The sequence below is a fragment of the Lissotriton helveticus genome, chromosome 5_1 (assembly GCF_964261635.1).
Source record: "Lissotriton helveticus chromosome 5_1, aLisHel1.1, whole genome shotgun sequence".
Lineage (NCBI taxonomy): Eukaryota > Metazoa > Chordata > Amphibia > Caudata > Salamandridae > Lissotriton > Lissotriton helveticus.
In genome coordinates this window covers 1,450,036,115-1,450,053,404 of record NC_136065.1, presented here as the reverse complement: position 1 = coordinate 1,450,053,404, position 17,290 = coordinate 1,450,036,115, and the positions used below count along the sequence as shown (strand labels likewise).

The window sequence follows — 17,290 nt, the reverse complement described above, 5'->3', positions numbered from 1 at the left end:
AAGAAAAGCATTGGTAGACCGTAGCTGTCTGCTAGGAAGGTAAGGGGTGATTAAGGGGCGACTAATCGCTGGGCCAGTTTCCCAAAAAGACTGATGAGCAACACATAGAGATTTAAAACTAATCCTATCCCTTACAGGGAGCCAGTGCAGTCTTGTTAATCCAGGTTTGACAGAGATCCTGCGGGGAATTTGAAGCAGGGTCCGGGCCGCACAGTTTTGGATCACCTGTAGCTTCTTCAATGTGAGGTCTGGGGCTCCAAGATAGAGTGCGTTCCCAAAATCTAATCTGGAGAGAATCAGTCCCTGAACAACGATTTGTTTGGCCTCAAAAGGTAGCAAGGGGAGGATCTTTCTCAACATTCTAATGAGGCCAAAACAGGTGGCAGACAGTACGACAGCTTGATGGTCAAGCGTTAGGGACTTATCCAACCAAATACCCGAGTTCTTAATAACATCCTTAGGGACTGGAGGAGGGCCCAAACAAGCTGGCCAGATCTGGTCGACCGCCGATGGTGCCGAATGGCCTAATAGCATTACCTCTGTCTTGTCCCCATTAAGTTTGAGGCAAGACAGGGTCATCCAGCTGCTGACTTCACTCAGGCAGCCTACCAGATCCACCGTACCTGCAGGGTCTTCAGCCCGCGTCAAAGAGACCACCAGCTGGGTATCGTCCGCATAGGTCACAATCTTAATGCCATATGGACGGACAATACCAGCTAGCGGCCTCATGTATACATTAAATAACGTCGGGCTGAGTGAAGAACCCTGCAGAACTCCACAGTCCAGGGGCCTGCTGGTAGAGGTGGTGGTTCCCTCAAAAACCTGAAAATTTCTATTGGTTAAAAATGAGCTGATCCACTCCAACGCTCCTCCTTGAATCCCAATGTCCTGGAGACACTGCAATAAGATTTTATGGTTCACAGTGTCAAAAGCGGCACTTAGATCGAGGAGGATGACTGCCACCGATCCTCCCCGATCCAAGATGCCTCTTGTTTCCTCCAGGACCGCCAATAAGGCGGATTCCGTCCCATGCTTGGGGCGGAAGCCGGTTTGCGAGGGATCAAGCAGATTGTTTTCCTCTAAAAAATTGGTCAGGAGGCTATTAATATATTTTTCCAGTAACTTACTGGCCCAGGGAAGCAGAGAAATTGGACGATAATTACTGAAGTTGTTAATATCCATATTGGGCTTCTTAACAAGTGCTCTCACTCTAGCCTTTTTCCACACAGATGGAACTGTGTTGGTGGAGATTGAGGCATTAAGTACCTTCAGTATGACCGGAAGGATGGTGTGGCTAACAGTCTTTAAGAAGCTCGGAGGGGCGGGATCGCTGGGAGAGACGGATTTAACCTGAACCATCAAGGTAGCCAATAAGTCCAAGTGGAGCAAAGGGAAGTTCTCCAACACAGGTTACACATTATCTATTGTGTCGTGTTTGGAGTACACAGGAGTGGCTGAATGAGTTGTTGGAAAAGAGGAATAAATAAGATCTACTTTATTATAAAAGAAATCCGCCATCTCATTACAACAAATTTGTAAATTATCACTGTTTATAGGGGGCTGGGGGAGAACATCTTCATCCTCCCCGATCCAAGAGGCATCTTGGATCGGGGAGGATCGGTGGCAGTCATCCTCCACTTAGCTATATTGTATTAAAAAAATACTTTTAATCATTGCTGCTCAGGTGACAAAGTAGCAAATCTAGTCTAATAGAGGCAAGGGCAGACAGTGCAATAGGAGTGGGAAGTCAGTGGGCCCAGGTATGAGTCCTCTCTCACTCCGTACAAAACTCCCGCTCCGCCTTCCTGCCGTGCAGCTGCCACTGGCCCGAGAAACTCCAAAGTTTGGCAAAGTATGAAAAAGTTCAGTAAAACATCTCAGCCTCACCCACCCCCATATTTCCAGGGTTCCATCAATCAGTATTGTGGGGCTCGCTCTCATCCTTCTCACTCTTGCAGCAGTTTCTGAGGCAAATGGAGCAGCTGCCTCACCTCATCAGCCCTGTCTAGCCCTCCGTTCATCAGTTATCCGAAGATCAACATCCTCAAAGTAAGCAGTACATTTGTTTGGGGGCCATTAATGTCGACTCACTAACTTATGGGAAGAACACATCAGTTATAGGTCACACATTGAACACCTGTGGTTAAACATAGCATAAACAAAAGATTTGCCATAGATAAAAGTAAGAAATTTCATAGGGAGCACAGAGTGGTATCAGGGAGAAGGAGCTGAGGGCGGACCACAGGGTGGGAGGGTGGCGCAAGGTTGTGGAGTGCACACACATAAAAAGGGCCTTCTGTGTGAGTCAAAATGGAACATTATAAACGGTGGCACTATCTGGGACATCAATTGCCAAATGTCGTTGAACATGGAGGTTGAGTGTTAGAGTGTAGCGTATATCTCACTGGTGGTGTCGCAATATACCATAGAGCCATTCATACTTGGTGGGAGTTTGATTTCTGCCCTAAGATATAGTTATTTGATAGTTGGCCAGCAGCAGCGCCATAGGGGGGAAGCATAGGGAGCCGGGCTGAAGGGGATTGACGTAACATAATAGCGTAAAGGAGGGGTCTGGCTGCATCTGGTGTCCAGTTATAGCAGAAATCGAAGCTACGATTTGGAGCCACTTTGTTGTATTACAGAGGAGGTGCATAAAGTCTACGTTATTAGCGCTGTATTTTATGGGCATTGATGCGATTGTGTGGCATCAAGTTTCGCTAATCCCTGCTGGGTGGTGTAGGCACGATGGAGGACTTTGATATGAAGCAATTTATGCCTGGCATTGGGTGATATAAGCTCAGTTTGTGTACAACAAACAAAACATGTCTTGTCAGGTAATGGGTGACCATTCACATTCTCATGCTGCCCGGGCCTTCACATTGCTAAATTTCAAGGCCAAGAAAGTTTGATGTAGCCTAGAGAGTAGGCAGGACCTCTCAGGGGTGGGGATAATCAATGTAAGTGGGGGAACTCCTCTGGCGCCACTGGGTACGAGGGAATTCTGTTGCATACTGTGTTATGTGAGGGTTGGAGTATGAAGTGGTCCATAAGTATAAAGACCCCAGTAGTAGTAAATGCATCATGTCTAATAGTGTGCTACATCTGGGAGTGATCACCCATGGTATGCAATTCATGTTTTGGTAGCGAGCAATGTACTAGTTTTCCATCTATTAAGGGTAGCCAAACGTTGTGGGTTAGAGGTGGATTTTGGGAATGGAGCAACAGTGTTAGAATTTTAGAAGGATCTCTCCGGACACCCAATGGCAATATAGAGGAGAGTGGGATCTGCCCAGCCTGGTCTTTTTCCGTCTTCAGGTACGTTAAGTGAACATCAGGGTGGTATCAGTAATGGGGAACATCCTTTACAACGCAACTTTTACAACGCACTACCATTACGACGCAACTTTTACAACACAAGTTATTACAACGCATTGCGCTGGGGGACGCTCTAGGATAGGGAATAGTTTAATTTACTATCCAACACCTTCCATACTATCCACGGGGACTGGAGTTGGAATAGTGTATTAAACTATTCACTATCCAGCACCCCCAACGCAAGTCGTTGTAACGACTTACGTTGTAAAACCTGCGCTGTAAAGGCATGCGTGGTAAAAGCATGCGTTGTAACGTCATCCATCCATCAGTAATACGAGAAGTGACATTGGGCAGCAAAAAAAAAGGGCGACAGCCGCAGACAGGTCAGCAGAGATGTGATTCAGCACAGGGAAGATGGTACGGAGGTGGAGTATGGTGGATCTGTGTTGGGCAAAGCCAGTTTGTATTGATGATTTAATTTGTTCCATCAAAAGCACAAGACGCATAATGATGACTTTGGCAAGGATCTTATTGTCATGGTTAAGAAGTGGCCTACATGACATTGAGAGGTGGGTATCTTTAACGGGATTGTGCAGCAATGTTATCACAAAGAGTGGGAGTGGGAGGGTGGCGCAATGTTGTGGAGTGCACACACATAAAAAGGGCCTTCTGTGTGAGTCAAAATGGAACATTATAAACGGTGGCACTATCTGGGACATCAATTGCGAAATGTCGTTGGACATGGAGGTTGAGTGTTAGAGTGTAGCGTATATCTCACTGGTGGTGTCGCAATATACCATGGAGCCATTCATACTTGGTGGGAGTTTCATTTCTGCCCAATTTCTGCATTGGGTGATATAAGCTCAGTTTGTGTACAACAAACAAAACATGTCTTGTCAGGTAATGGGTGACCTAGATCACATTCTCATGCTGCCCGGGCCTTCACATTGCTAAATTTCAAGGCCAAAAAAGTTTGATGTAGCCTAGAGAGTAGGCAGGACCTCTCAGGGGTGGGGATAATCAATGTAAGTGGGGGAACTCCTCTGGCACCACTGGGTACAAGGGAATTCTGTTGCATACTGTGTTATGTGAGGGTTGGAGTATGAAGTGGTCCATAAGTATAAAGACCCCAGCAGTAGTAAATGCATCATGTCTAATAGTGTGCTACATCTGGGAGTGATCACCCATGGTATGCAATTCATGTTTTGGTAGCGAGCAATGTACTAGTTTTCCATCTATTAAGGGTAGCCAAACGTTGTGGGTTAGAGGTGGATTTTGGGAATGGAGCAACAGTGTTAGAATTTTAGAAGGATCTCTCCGGACACCCAATGGCAATATAGAGGAGAGTGGGATCTGCCCAGCCTGGTCTTTTTCCGTCTTCAGGTACGTTAAGTGAACATCAGGGTGGTATCAGTAATGGGGAACATCCTTTACAACGCAACTTTTACAACACACTACCATTACGACGCAACTTTTACAACACAAGTTATTACAACGCATTGCACTGGGGGACGCTCTAGGATAGGGAATAGTTTAATTTACTATCCAACACCTTCCATACTATCCACGGGGACTGGAGTTGGAATAGTAAATTAAACTATTCACTATCCAGCGCCCCCAACGCAAGTCGTTGTAACGACTTACGTTGTAAAACCTGCGCTGTAAAGGCATGCGTGGTAAAAGCATGCGTTGTAACGTCATACATCCATCAGTAATACGAGAAGTGACATTGGGCAGCAAAAAAAAGGGCGACAGCCGCAGACAGGTCAGCAGAGATGTGATTCAGCACAGGGAAGATGGTACGGAGGTTGAGTATGGTGGATCTGCTTGGGGCAAAGCCAGTTTGTATTGATGATTTAATTTGTTCCATCAAAAGCACAAGACGCATAATGATGACTTTGGCAAGGATCTTATTGTCATGGTTAAGAAGTGGCCTACATGACATTGAGAGGTGGGTATCTTTAACGGGATTGTGCAGCAATGTTATCACAAAGAGTTTGTGATAACATTGCTGCACAAACCCTTAGACTGGGGGCAAGTATGTCAGTTTGGAGGGACTCTGCAAATACCTGAAAAAGATGGGTGACAAGCACATGTTTTTGTGCCTTGTAAAAGCTGCCTGATGACCATACTGTCCCAGGGCCTTGGGACTGTTTAGGGCATCAGTCGCCTGAATAATTGCTTTACTGGAGATGGGTGTCACCAGGATTTGCTGCTGGCCTTCTGTCATCCTGACCATTGCTAGCTCTGACAGGTGTTCTGTGATCTTTGCAGCATGCTCTACCATGCAATTTGTAATTTGTAATTTGTAGGGGTATTTATAAAGCGCAGCGTTCGCTCCGGAAGGAGCATCATGGCGCTGGATTTCCAGGTAGGGGATCGAAACATTTCGTAGTGGCTGTGGGAATTATATGGCTGCCTTGGTGTAGTCATCCGGAAGGTTAAAAATCCAAGTTTTCCATGCATGTTGTGTACAGCCGCTGGTAGTATTGCAGACATTTTTTGGTGATGCTATCGTTATCAACCGCTTTCACAATTTCAGTGGCCACAAGTGTGGGTACATGTTTACGTTGTGGATTAGGGAGTAGTAGGCATGCTAGCTTGAGTCCCGGTAGTTCACCCCTGCCATATCTGCGTGCCAGGGCATATTCCTCAGATATGACACCTCATGCATTGTGTCCATATAACACTGATTCATTGTCTATCTTTAGCAACTCAAGTTGCATGCAGCCCAGGTCATATCTGATGCTTTTAAGTATATAATATGTTTGACTATGCAGAGACTGTGAACATAAGCCTTAAAGGCCCTCCAAACAGTGGCCTATTTGTCCATCAACCCGGTGTTGAGAGCAAAGTAGTCCATTATGGAATCACATAGCTCCAAGCAAATTACCGTATTGTGGAGGGCGTTGTCAGGGACTCCCCACTGTCGTGACAATGCTGCTCCACATGGAAGTTTCAGCACCTTCTTAAGTATGCATAGTTGAATAAAGAGTGGGGTGGTGTGATATGTTTGATGGCCATGGAGTTGCCTCTCTAGACACACGGCAATAATCGATGCAAGTCCAGACAGCATGGGGTGCAGAATAAAATGTGTGTTCTGGGATGGGAGCATGAAGTGACATCCATGCATCAGTGAGCTGGAACGCATCAACAATGTCCTGTAATATGTGCAGAGCATGAGGCTTGCGCTGACAGTAAAGCCCATGGAGTCGAACACTGGGTTGTAAGCCTTAATTAAGTCACCGTCCAGGAATATCAGATCTGCCTCTAACTATCCTGCACGACCTGAGAGCTCATGATAGAAGGATGGAGAGTCCTGATTGGGAGCATAAACATTAACTAAAAGGGTAGACTTGCCCGCCAGTATGCCAGAGACAAATATGGATCTCCCCTCTTCATTTAGAAAGCTGTTGCGGTATGTGAAGGGGATTCTTTTATATATCAGGGTACAAAGCCCGTGGGATTATGAGCCAATATAGACAAAATATTGATTGCCCTCCTTGTAAAGGCTTATATGTTTGTGTCTTTGGGGGCTAGGTGTGTCTCTTGAATGAACACTAAATCAACCCCATGGCAGGCCAAGTAGGAGAGCACTTGTCCACCCTTGCGTGGGTTGTTAAGATCTCAGATGTTCTATGACATGCAGGTCACCCTTGCCCTTCTAGTCTGGGACCCCACTAGGCCAGTAAAGAACTAATGACAGTTGTAGAAGGTGTTGCACCAGTGACATGATATGGCAATCAAATACAACAAATTTAGGTCAAACTAAACCATCCCTCTACCCACACCAGTGTCAAATACAACTGGTGAATCCCAAACATACAAAACAAAATCCAGTCCTAATCCAAATTGTATACACCATAGAGGTTCTATGGCACTGAGACGTGTGTAAAAAGGTTGGGTCCCGTACAGAGAAAGACATACGTGTCATGGTAAAAAAACAGGCAAAAACATCTAACAATAAGAACAACAGAAAATATGATTCAGACCATAGCACCAAGATAGTTTGGAACCGACTCGGTTGTCAGTTTGATTTGAATTTAAACCACACTCCATGAAAAATAAATTTGGACAGTGTGATAGAGTCCTCATATAAACACAATATTTGAATAATTTGTTAATTGGTTGACACGTAGGTAGAACATGGGCATAGACAGCCAACATGTGTTTTGTCATGTAGACAACTTTCTCGAGGCTTCAACTGTAACTATTCTGTTCGTTATTTGTAAGTGCTGGAACGTTTTCATTGGTGTACTGGGGAATTGGACAGCAAAAACGTCTAAAATATCCAAGGTACAGCGGATATATTTTCAGAATCAGAAGTGACTTCTCAGGTGATAGAGTCAAACCCACAAAAACCTGTATTTGACCTTCTCGTACAATGGACAAGAAACAATCCTCTAACACCATCGATTAAATGAAAAACTCATTATTCCTGCGAGGCGGCCTGTAACCGCAGCGCTCCCAAATTCCCTTAGCATCAGTTCTGAGAACAACAGCATGGACAGTGGAATTAGACAGCGATAAATCAGATTAATAGTGGCACAAGTGACTTCATCTGGGGGGCCATGATTGAAATATGCAACAGCAGTGTTAGGTGATTGGTGGGGGTGGAATGTCAGGAGGACGCATCCTCTGTGCCGCGGTCATTGCAGAATACAATGGCATCAGCAGGGGTGCCTTTGAATCCCAAACTATCAATTGACTTACACACGAAGATGATCTGGGTACAGCAAGTCCCTTTTTCTGCAAGGTGTTTTTGACATCTGAGAACTTGTGCCTTGCCTTCTGTACAATGATTGTAAAGTCAAGAAACAGGGAAAAGGAAGAGCCTTGGTATTGTAGTGGGCCCGGTTGCTGATCCAGAAGCAACGCCTTTGCTCGATCCATATAGTTTAGTACAAGGGCTATTATCGGGCAGAGAGGTGCTCTGGGCAAGGGCAGTGCACTAAGTGATCTGTCTGCTGTTTTATGACCAATGTATCATGCCGGGTGAAAAGTTTGGTGAGTGGACGCTTGACAAAAATGTCAGGATGGCCCATATTTGCAGATTCTGCCACCCCCATGATCCGAAGGTTGTTGCGGTGGGACCTCACTTCAAGATCTTTGTTCTTGGCTACTGTGTGTTTGTGCAATTATTTAACCTTCTCCAAATGCTTTGTCAAATTGGGGTGTCAACTTCCATTTTGGAGATCCGACGCTCCGTGCCATCAAATCTGACTGTATGGCGATCGCAGTGCTCGACCATACGAAACAAACTAACTTGTGAGGGTATCAAAGCGTGATCGAAGTTCTGCCACAATGGCCACATTGCCATCTATGGGCGCCATTGCACAATCCTTGGGTGGAGCCTCTTTGGTGTCAGAAAGAGAATGTTGGCACCTTGCACTTCTGGGCTGCTCGAAGGAGAGCTTATTGTATTTCTGATCGCTGCTGCCCATGATGAAAGCAGAGCATGGGCTGGGAAGGGCCCTGTGCGCCCATGGCTAATATCGATGCTAGGGGCATCCAGTCACAGAAAACATGAAGCATGGCAGGGATCCGTTATATGTAGGTGCTGAGCACAGAGTCCAGGTGTATTTGACTGGCAAGAAGGGTATGTAAGAAGGCTACAAAGTGTATGGTGGAAGCCCTGCTAGAAAGACATGCTTTAGCAGTAAGTTTCAATGTCTTTAGGGGGAACCCCCAGGATGTACTATGTGACAGGCAGATCATGCTTTACAGTCAACAAGTGCCAGGCAGAAGGGAAGACAGAGCGAAGAAAGATTGCCAGTCCCTCTAGATCCAGAGTCCCATGCGGACAAAGGGTGTGATAGCATTATCCAGGGACTGAGTGGAGGATCAGAAGGCTGGTCCTCCTCTGGCTGCTTTGGGAAGGGGCAGACATGCAGGAACTCACCCCAACCTTGGAATAGTCTTCCTATCAGCAGAGTAATCAGGTGAGAGGGTTTTGTGGCTCCAGAGGCACCAGAGGAGTATCACCCATACATGGGAAGAGACGCATAAAGCTGGCGAGGTGAATAGTGGGATGGGCCCATACTTGACATCAGCCTCAGGTCTCATGTGCAAGGATATCTTCTGCCCATGTAGTGGTCCCCACAGGGCAGGTATGTAGGCAGGCAAGCGACACAGTGGGGCTTCCCAGCCCCGATCCTCGGGTTCACCCACGGCCACTGTTGCTACTAGGGCCTCCGAAGAGTGCGCTTGACTGCAGTAGTCCACTGGCCACAACTTATCCGTGCAATCTGGCATCCATCATGTGGCAATCTGGTTGATCTGTTGCTTTGGTTATGGCCATGTCACATGGCCTGCTTATACATGAGGAGGGTCTTGGATACTGTTGCAAAAAATGTCTTATTCAGGTGTATGGCTCCATAACTTGCCTGCTGTGTGGCCATTTTGCATGCCTGCAGGCATGGCCACTCCTTGGTCACTTCATTTAGATGTGCTTTTAACACCCTTTATTTCACCTGCAATGTTCTCTTCAGTCATTGTATCAGCTCTAGAGCTTTATTTGGCTGTGTGTCTAGCAATGTTGTCCATTGCGAACCATTTAATACAAAATGTTCATGTCCATGTATCAGTCTGAAATCGGCATCCAAGTATCCATTGCATCACAGAGGTAAAAACATAAGTTAGCTTTTAATGCTTTTATTTTAGTTATTTGGGCTAGGGAAGGAAGGAGTCTGCTGGGTGGTAGGATGCCAGATGTTTTTCAATGTAGTCGGTGGGGAGCTACTCTGTGGAGGTGTTAAGAAGTAAGGGAGCGAGATGGTAGTGGGGATATGAAAGCTATATTGTTTGGCTTATCTATGACTCCTCTGCCCCTGCATTTTTTTCTGGGGTGGTCAGGAAACCATGCTATCAGGAAGAGGTAGACACGGTTAAGTGGAAATGCAACACTTTTATTCAAGACTTGCACAGTGACTCTTCACTACTGCTGGTCTCCAAACCTTCTCCTGGCTGGGCGACTGTTCACCCTTTAAACACAAATGCATACACTCACAGAAGTCCATCTCTGGACATCACCATCATGAGGCACAGAGTCACATGACACAATGCTAGCATTACAAAACCCTAACACATAATTTGTAGAAGCAACCCATATACATCATGAAATCGTAGATGGATAACTGGTTACAGAAGGGGTATTACTCCTTGGGGTTCTAAGTGACATCATAGACACCAAGCTTTGCTCTCATTGACTCTTTGATGTCATTTGATATCCATGGGAGAAATACAGCCACTATATATTTATGCATATATGAAACTGTAACATGTTCAAATTTCAGTATTGCCAAACAATTTGTAAATTATAAGCAACACTGGAAAGAAAAAAATGCCAAACCCTTTTTGCTTATTATATATTTCTTATTACAGATAAGGTCATTGCGGAGATTGATAGCGTGATTGGCCGGATCCGCATTTCCTCTATTGAGGACAGGATCAAGATGCCATACACAGATGCAGTGATCCACGAGATCCAGCGATTCAGTGACATTGTTCCACTAGGAGTACCACACATAGTGATGCGAGACACCAACTTCAGAGGATTCACGCTGCCCAAAGTAATTGTTTAACAATTTACACAAATGTTAGATTGAATGCTACAATGTATCACTTGTTTTTGAGCTATTTGCCATCTGCCCTAGTTTAGAAGTTGTTTTGAGTGCAAGACTGAACAACTAATTTGGTAGGAACCCAGGATAGCTGAGAGTCCACTACTCTTAGAGGCTCTTTATGTTGCGGGTACTCATAGTTAGTGCAGATTCCCCACTTGCTCTACTTAGAAGTCCACAATAGAGCGGGGACACACCATTAGTGTAACCATGCGCTTTACAAATTGATAACAATAAAACTAAACCACACTGAATCGAAATGCAAGTAGTGCAAAAAACCAACCAGCCAAAACAAAAAAAGGCTTGGATGCTATATCAAAGCCTACCAGTAAGCTTGCTTTGGGGATACTACAAGCATTTGGTTTAGGCGCCTTGACACCCATTGGGCTAAGTAGCGCTATATAAATCGGGTTTCATTCATTCATTCATTCTTTCACACAGCTTCTAAGGCTGAAAATGATACTAGCACTTGCCCTGTTTACACAGTTATCAATTTACAATTTATACGGCTGGTGGAAGTTTGGTAGTACATATTCACAGTAGGAAACTATTCTTGCTGAAACAGGATAACTCATCAGATGACAGGAGACAATTGCTGTAATATATCATGGCTAGAAAGTGGCAGACATGCAGCCACACAGTAAAGGATGGTAACGGGCAGCTTGGGATAATTATATATGCATGGTCCTGAAATATTCTTTACTCACCATCAATTCTCTTATAACAGAATGCTTCAAACATTAGTGGCTGCTTCCTGGACGTAAAGGCCTTGTGACATATTCATTATTCAAGATGCCCAGAACTCAAGCTCCAGTTTGCTGGACCTTGCTTATTGTCCTTTTCATCAGGTCATTGCTTCACTCCACACAATAGGCAGCAGTGCTTCCTCTTCCTCTGAGGCAGGCTTCAGCAGTGGACTATCCATAGAATACTAGGGAAATTCCTGGCTTTGTGGAGTGCAACAATTATTAGGGTCTTACCTCTGGCAAATGTCGAATTGGTCTGAAGCAAAGATGCTCCCTTAGAACAATGAAAAAGCACAATTAATGGTTGGATGAATTTATTAATAATTCTCATTTGGGAAACTGGGAGTGGGGACTGATGGAAATCCAGAGTATGAAATCTATGTGTGTCAAGCCATGGTAAGGGCTAAGTGATGAGCTCGGTCTTCAGCTTTCTGCAGAATTCAAGAACTAAGTAGGAGGCGCTGATGCACAGGGGCAGATCGTTCAAGGTTTTAGGAGTGAGGTAGAAGAAGGCATGACCACCGGATCTGGTTCTTTGTATGCAGGGGGTGCGTGCAAGAAGTTCGGCTGGGTGGGGGAGTCTGGTAGGTATGTGAAATTTTATGCAGCCGTAGAGGTATGTGGTGCCAATGTTGTATAAGATTTTCTATGTGTGTGTGAGGAGTTGATGAGTTCCCAGTTGTAGTTTGGGAGCCCATGGAACTCTGTGTGCAGCCTAATTGTGAGTAATTTGACGCCTTCTTCCATGAAAAGATAACAAAGATCAAACTGGAAATACGGGCAGCTTTGGAGAATCTACCTTCCACCTATCCTCCCTCTGGGTTGGGGGGCCCCCACCCATTTTGGTTCACCCCCCAAAAACAATGCTTCTTGAAGCATATTACAAACCTTGGAAAAAAGCACCATTCCCAACACTTTGATGACTCTGTAACCATCCAACCACTCAAGTGATACCTTGCCATCGAACCTCTTGATGACATCAGATCAATCATACTCCCTATTTGGATGAATATAGTTAATTCCTCTCTGCTTTTATGGTACCATTCCGGATTGCCTAAAATTGTGGGAGGTCACCCCATCATTAAAAAACTGATGTCAGACCATAATACCCTTCCAAATTTTTGCCCAATTTCCAACTTTCCTACTCTGGGAAATCTCCTAGAGAAATATGTACACGCCCAGCTATGTAGCCACATAGAACAATTCCACTTGCTGGACCAATTCCAATCTGGCTTCCATCAGGGTCATAGCACAGAACCTGCTCTTACCCACATTGTTGATGATGATCCACGAATGCTGGATCTAAATGAATCATGCCTTTTTATCTTCCTAAACCTATTGTCAGCTTTTGACACGGTCAAACATTATTCCCATATCGATCTACTGGAGCATGTAATGGGGCACTCAGGGACTGTGCTAAATTGGTTCTCCCCATTCCTACACAATAGAACAAAAAGACTCAAGGTGAATCAGTCTTTGTCTAACCCCTCTTTGTTTACTCTGGGGGTGCAACAGGGGTCCACGATTTCACCCACCCTCTTCAACCTGTTGATGGAGCCTCTAACAGAAATCCTGAAATTGTCCAACATACATTATCACATGTATGCCGATGACAGTAAACTGTACTTAAAAGTCTCCTCCCCAAAGGATATCAGTCTCCAGTCATTGAAGAACGGATGCATCAACTAGAAGCTCTCAACTGCACTCCAAACATCATTAATTACACAAGCTCTCTGGGAGTATTGCTAGATAAGCATCTGAACATGCAGAAGCACATTAGTGGTCTCATCAAAGGAGCAAACTTCCAACAGTGGATCCTGAATATAAAACCATATGAAAATAAAAACGTTCCTATCCCACAACGACTCGAAGATTACGGTGCAAGCCCTAGTGATCTCTAAACTAGATTATGGCAGTGCAACCCTCAGTGGCCTTTCTAGATCGACGGCGGCACCATTTAGGGTCTCTCTCAACTCTTCTGAAACGCTCATTATAGGCTCAAAATGTTATCATTACATCACGCCTGAGTTTAAATTGCGATTCTCCTATTAACATGACCAGAGAATCTGGATTTCATTAAAGAGACTGAGGCTAACATTATGCATTAATCCTTTAATGCAACTCACAACAGCCGCTTACATCATAAAGGAACAATAAGAAGAATCAGATGACATCACAGCATCAATATAAGCCATGAGCAGGAGTAGAGCTGCCTCTTTTAAATGCGAACGAACGATGAGAAGTCTGCTCAAGCTGCAACTTGGGAGAAGGATGCTGAACAGGTTGAAATCCAAGGAAGGGAGCGAGGATAAAACCATGGAAATCCATTAGTTCGAATTAAAATGAAGAACATCAAATATTTGAACGGAGTTGTCAATGGAGGAAATAGAGAAAGTAGTAATAACATTCAAAGTAAACAATCAATAAAAGTTGATAATCAAATGCTTAACAAAAACATTGAATGTAAATAATGTCTATTTGGGTCAAAATCATGAATAGATACTCCGTCCAAGGGGAGGGATGGGAGAGATAATGTTAGCCTCCGTGTCTTTAACCTCTACCCCGCTAGCGGGTTTTCCCGCTGTGCGCTGAAATTTGAAAATCGCGCGGTTTGTGACAAAGCCAGCTCGTCATGCGCGTAGCGCAGGTAACGCCCATGACAAGCTGGCTTTGTCATCAGCGCTGAAGGGGTTAATGAAATCCAGATTCTCTGGTCATGTTAATAGGAGAATCGCAATTTCATTACAAGACAAGGAGGCTACATTATGCATGTTGGTAGCCTTGAATAACAGCATCAGAAACATGTTCAATAGGTTTGCAGTAATGATGAGCAAATGTAGAAGCGTTAGACCAATCTGCACACTTAAGGATAACATCCAACTTACCACCAGACCAGAATGATTTGCTGGCCATAGCACTTCGGAGGAAGTGAGCTTGAAATTTAGAAAGGTCAATACCAGCAAAGTTCATAGCCAATTTAACCCACCTAACGATAGAGCAGGAAGAGATGGGTTTAAAGGGTTTTACGGTATCCAAGTCACTTTCCAAGCACCAACTAGTCAATTTTTTCCAGATGTTATTATATCTGTAGTGTGTTCCAGGTGCCCAAGATTCTCCAAGGAGAGTGAGAGCAGATGACGAAAGTCCAGACAATTGGTTAGATTGCCTGACACTTTCCAAGCAAGAAGGTTCAAACTCCCTGATAGAACCAGGTGGTGATCTTCTCCGTTTGCGTTTAGAAGGAGCCCTTGAGTTGCAGGGATCAGGGAGGGAACGTCGCAGGAAAGTTCCAGAACTGGTGGGAACCATGCTTGAGACGGCCAGAAAGGGGATATCAGGGCTAGAGAGCACTGTTCCTGTCTCACTTTCTGCAGAACCCTTTGGATCATGGCGAATGGTGGAAAGGCGTAGGGGCGGAGAGGAGCCCATGGTTGGAAGGAAAGCATTCACACCTAGAGCGCCCGGGTCTGGCATCCAACTGAAATACTGAGGGAGTTGGAAGGTCAAACGGCTTGCAAAAAGGTCCACATCGAAAGGACCCCAGAAGTGAACCAGGGAATTGAAAACGGTCGTATCGAGTTTCCAATCGCTGAAATCTAGAAGGAATCTCGAGTTACAATCCGCTGAGAGATTGGATTTCCCTGGAAGGTATTCTGCCCTCAGTGAAATCTTGTGTTCCAAACAGAACATCCAAAGTTTCCTTGCCAGGTCTGATAGGTCGGCAGACCTCATACCACCGAGACGGTTGATATAGGAGACTGCTGATACGTTGTCCATCTTCAGGAGAACGGATCTGCCCTGAAGAGAGTGTCTGAAACTCATAAATGCATAGAGACCGGCCGTCATTTCTAGGAAATTTATATGGTGGGATGACTCTGAAGGGGTCCAGACACCACCAGTGTCCTGGTCGAGGAGACGTGCTGGCATCCGACTCTAAAACGAAGTCCGGAGTCGAACCGAAGATAGCCATTCCCATTCCAAGCGTCCAAATTTTCCAGCCACCAAGAGAGTTCCAGTCTGGCTTGTTTGTCCAGAAAAACGTGGTCTCCGTACCAAAGGCCGGATCTGAGAGCATTGACTTTCACTCTCTGAAGAGCACGGTAGTTCAGCGGACCTGGGAAGATAGCTTGGATCGAGGAAGAAAGGAGACCGAGGAGTCTGGCTAATTCTCGGAGGGAGAGAGACTGTTGCCTCAGAACAAACCTGATCTCTTTGCGAATTTTGGCAATTTTCTTTTTTGGGAGTAAGAGAAGACAGTTGGAGTTGTCCACTGTGAAGCCTAGGAACTCCAGAGATTTGGAGGGTGAAAGAATGGATTTTTCCCTGTTTATAATGAATCCAAGATCCTCTATGAGGTTCATGGAGGTTTGGAGGTCTTCTAATATCTGTGCATGAGATTGGGACATGAGAAAGATGTCGTCTAAGTAGATGATGAGACAAATACCTGTGGCTCTCAGGATGGATACGATTGTTCTCATGACCTTGGTGAAACACCAAGGGGCGGATGAAAGGCCGAAAGGAAGGGCCTGAAACTGAAAGAGGCGATTGTCCCAAATATATTGGAGAAAGGGTTGATGTTCTATTGCCATGGGTATGGTGAAATAGGCATCTTTTAAGTCCAATTTGACCAACCAATCTTCTTGGAGGAGAAGGTCCCTGAGCAGATGGATGCCTTCCATCTTGAAATGTCGATAAACAAGGTATTTGTTTACCTCCCGAAGATTTATTACCGGACGCCAACCCTTGTCCTTCTTCTCGACTAAGAAGAGGGTGCTTACAAATTTTTTTGAGACCAAGGTACCTCGATTATAGCGCCCTTCTTCAACATAGAAGAAACCTCTTCTTTGACGATTTCTAGGTGTTCTAAGGAAGAACCAGAGGTTTGGGAGTAAAAGATTGATATGGGATCTCTCTGAAATCTATTTTGAAACCCTGGATTGTCTCGAGAACCCAGGGGTCTTGTGTCAAGGACTGCCAAACGTGAAAGAAATGTTTGAGCCTGCCCCCGACCATTGGAGGGAAAGAAGAAAGAGAAGCACTTACTTTGAGTATTGTTGTTGGAAGCACCACGGGTGGGAAAGCCTCTTCCACGTGAACCTCTTCCTCTCTGTGGGTAGTATTGTCTGTTGTTGGAGGGGTAGAAGCCTCTACCCATAGAACCTCTTCCACTTCCTGATGAGAAGTGCCGGAAATTTCCGCGGCCGGAAGAACGGCCCCTTCTTCCGGCCTGACCAAAAAGGTTTGTAGGAAAAACTCGTTTCATGTTATTTTGAGCTTTGTCCAAAGCGGTAAAAGTTGCAGCATATTTACCAATCGTTTTTATCATATCCTCTCCAAAGAGGAGGCCATTGGGCTTACTCGAACGTTCTTTCTCGGCAAGATCCCTGAGTTTTGGGTTGATTCTATTAAGGACAGTCTTCCTTCTCTCAATGTTAAGCGAGGAATTAGCGTTACCAAGAAGTACTATTGCTCTTCGGCTCCATCCCCTTATTAAATTGGTATCAAGGGGTGAGTTAGAAGTGTGGGATTCCTCAGCTAGGTCGAGGATTTTAGTAAGGGGGCCTATTAGGTCAAGAAGGCGATCCTGACAGGCTTTAAGAGCCCTTT

General features: G+C 45.0%; 1 protein-coding gene across 2 annotated transcripts in view; it reads left to right on the top strand.

Moving 5' to 3' along the window:
• LOC144755473 (cytochrome P450 2G1-like) overlaps nucleotides 1-17,290 on the top strand; it is a 291,649-nt gene that overhangs the window by 263,320 nt on the left and 11,039 nt on the right. The window contains exon 7 of one of the 2 annotated variants that reach the window (XM_078644445.1): nucleotides 10,699-10,886. The exons of the other annotated variant lie outside the window; for it this stretch is intronic. Coding sequence (XP_078500571.1) covers nucleotides 10,699-10,886 — 188 coding nt within the window. The remainder of the gene's footprint in view (nucleotides 1-10,698; nucleotides 10,887-17,290) is intronic. 2 annotated transcript variants of the gene reach the window in all.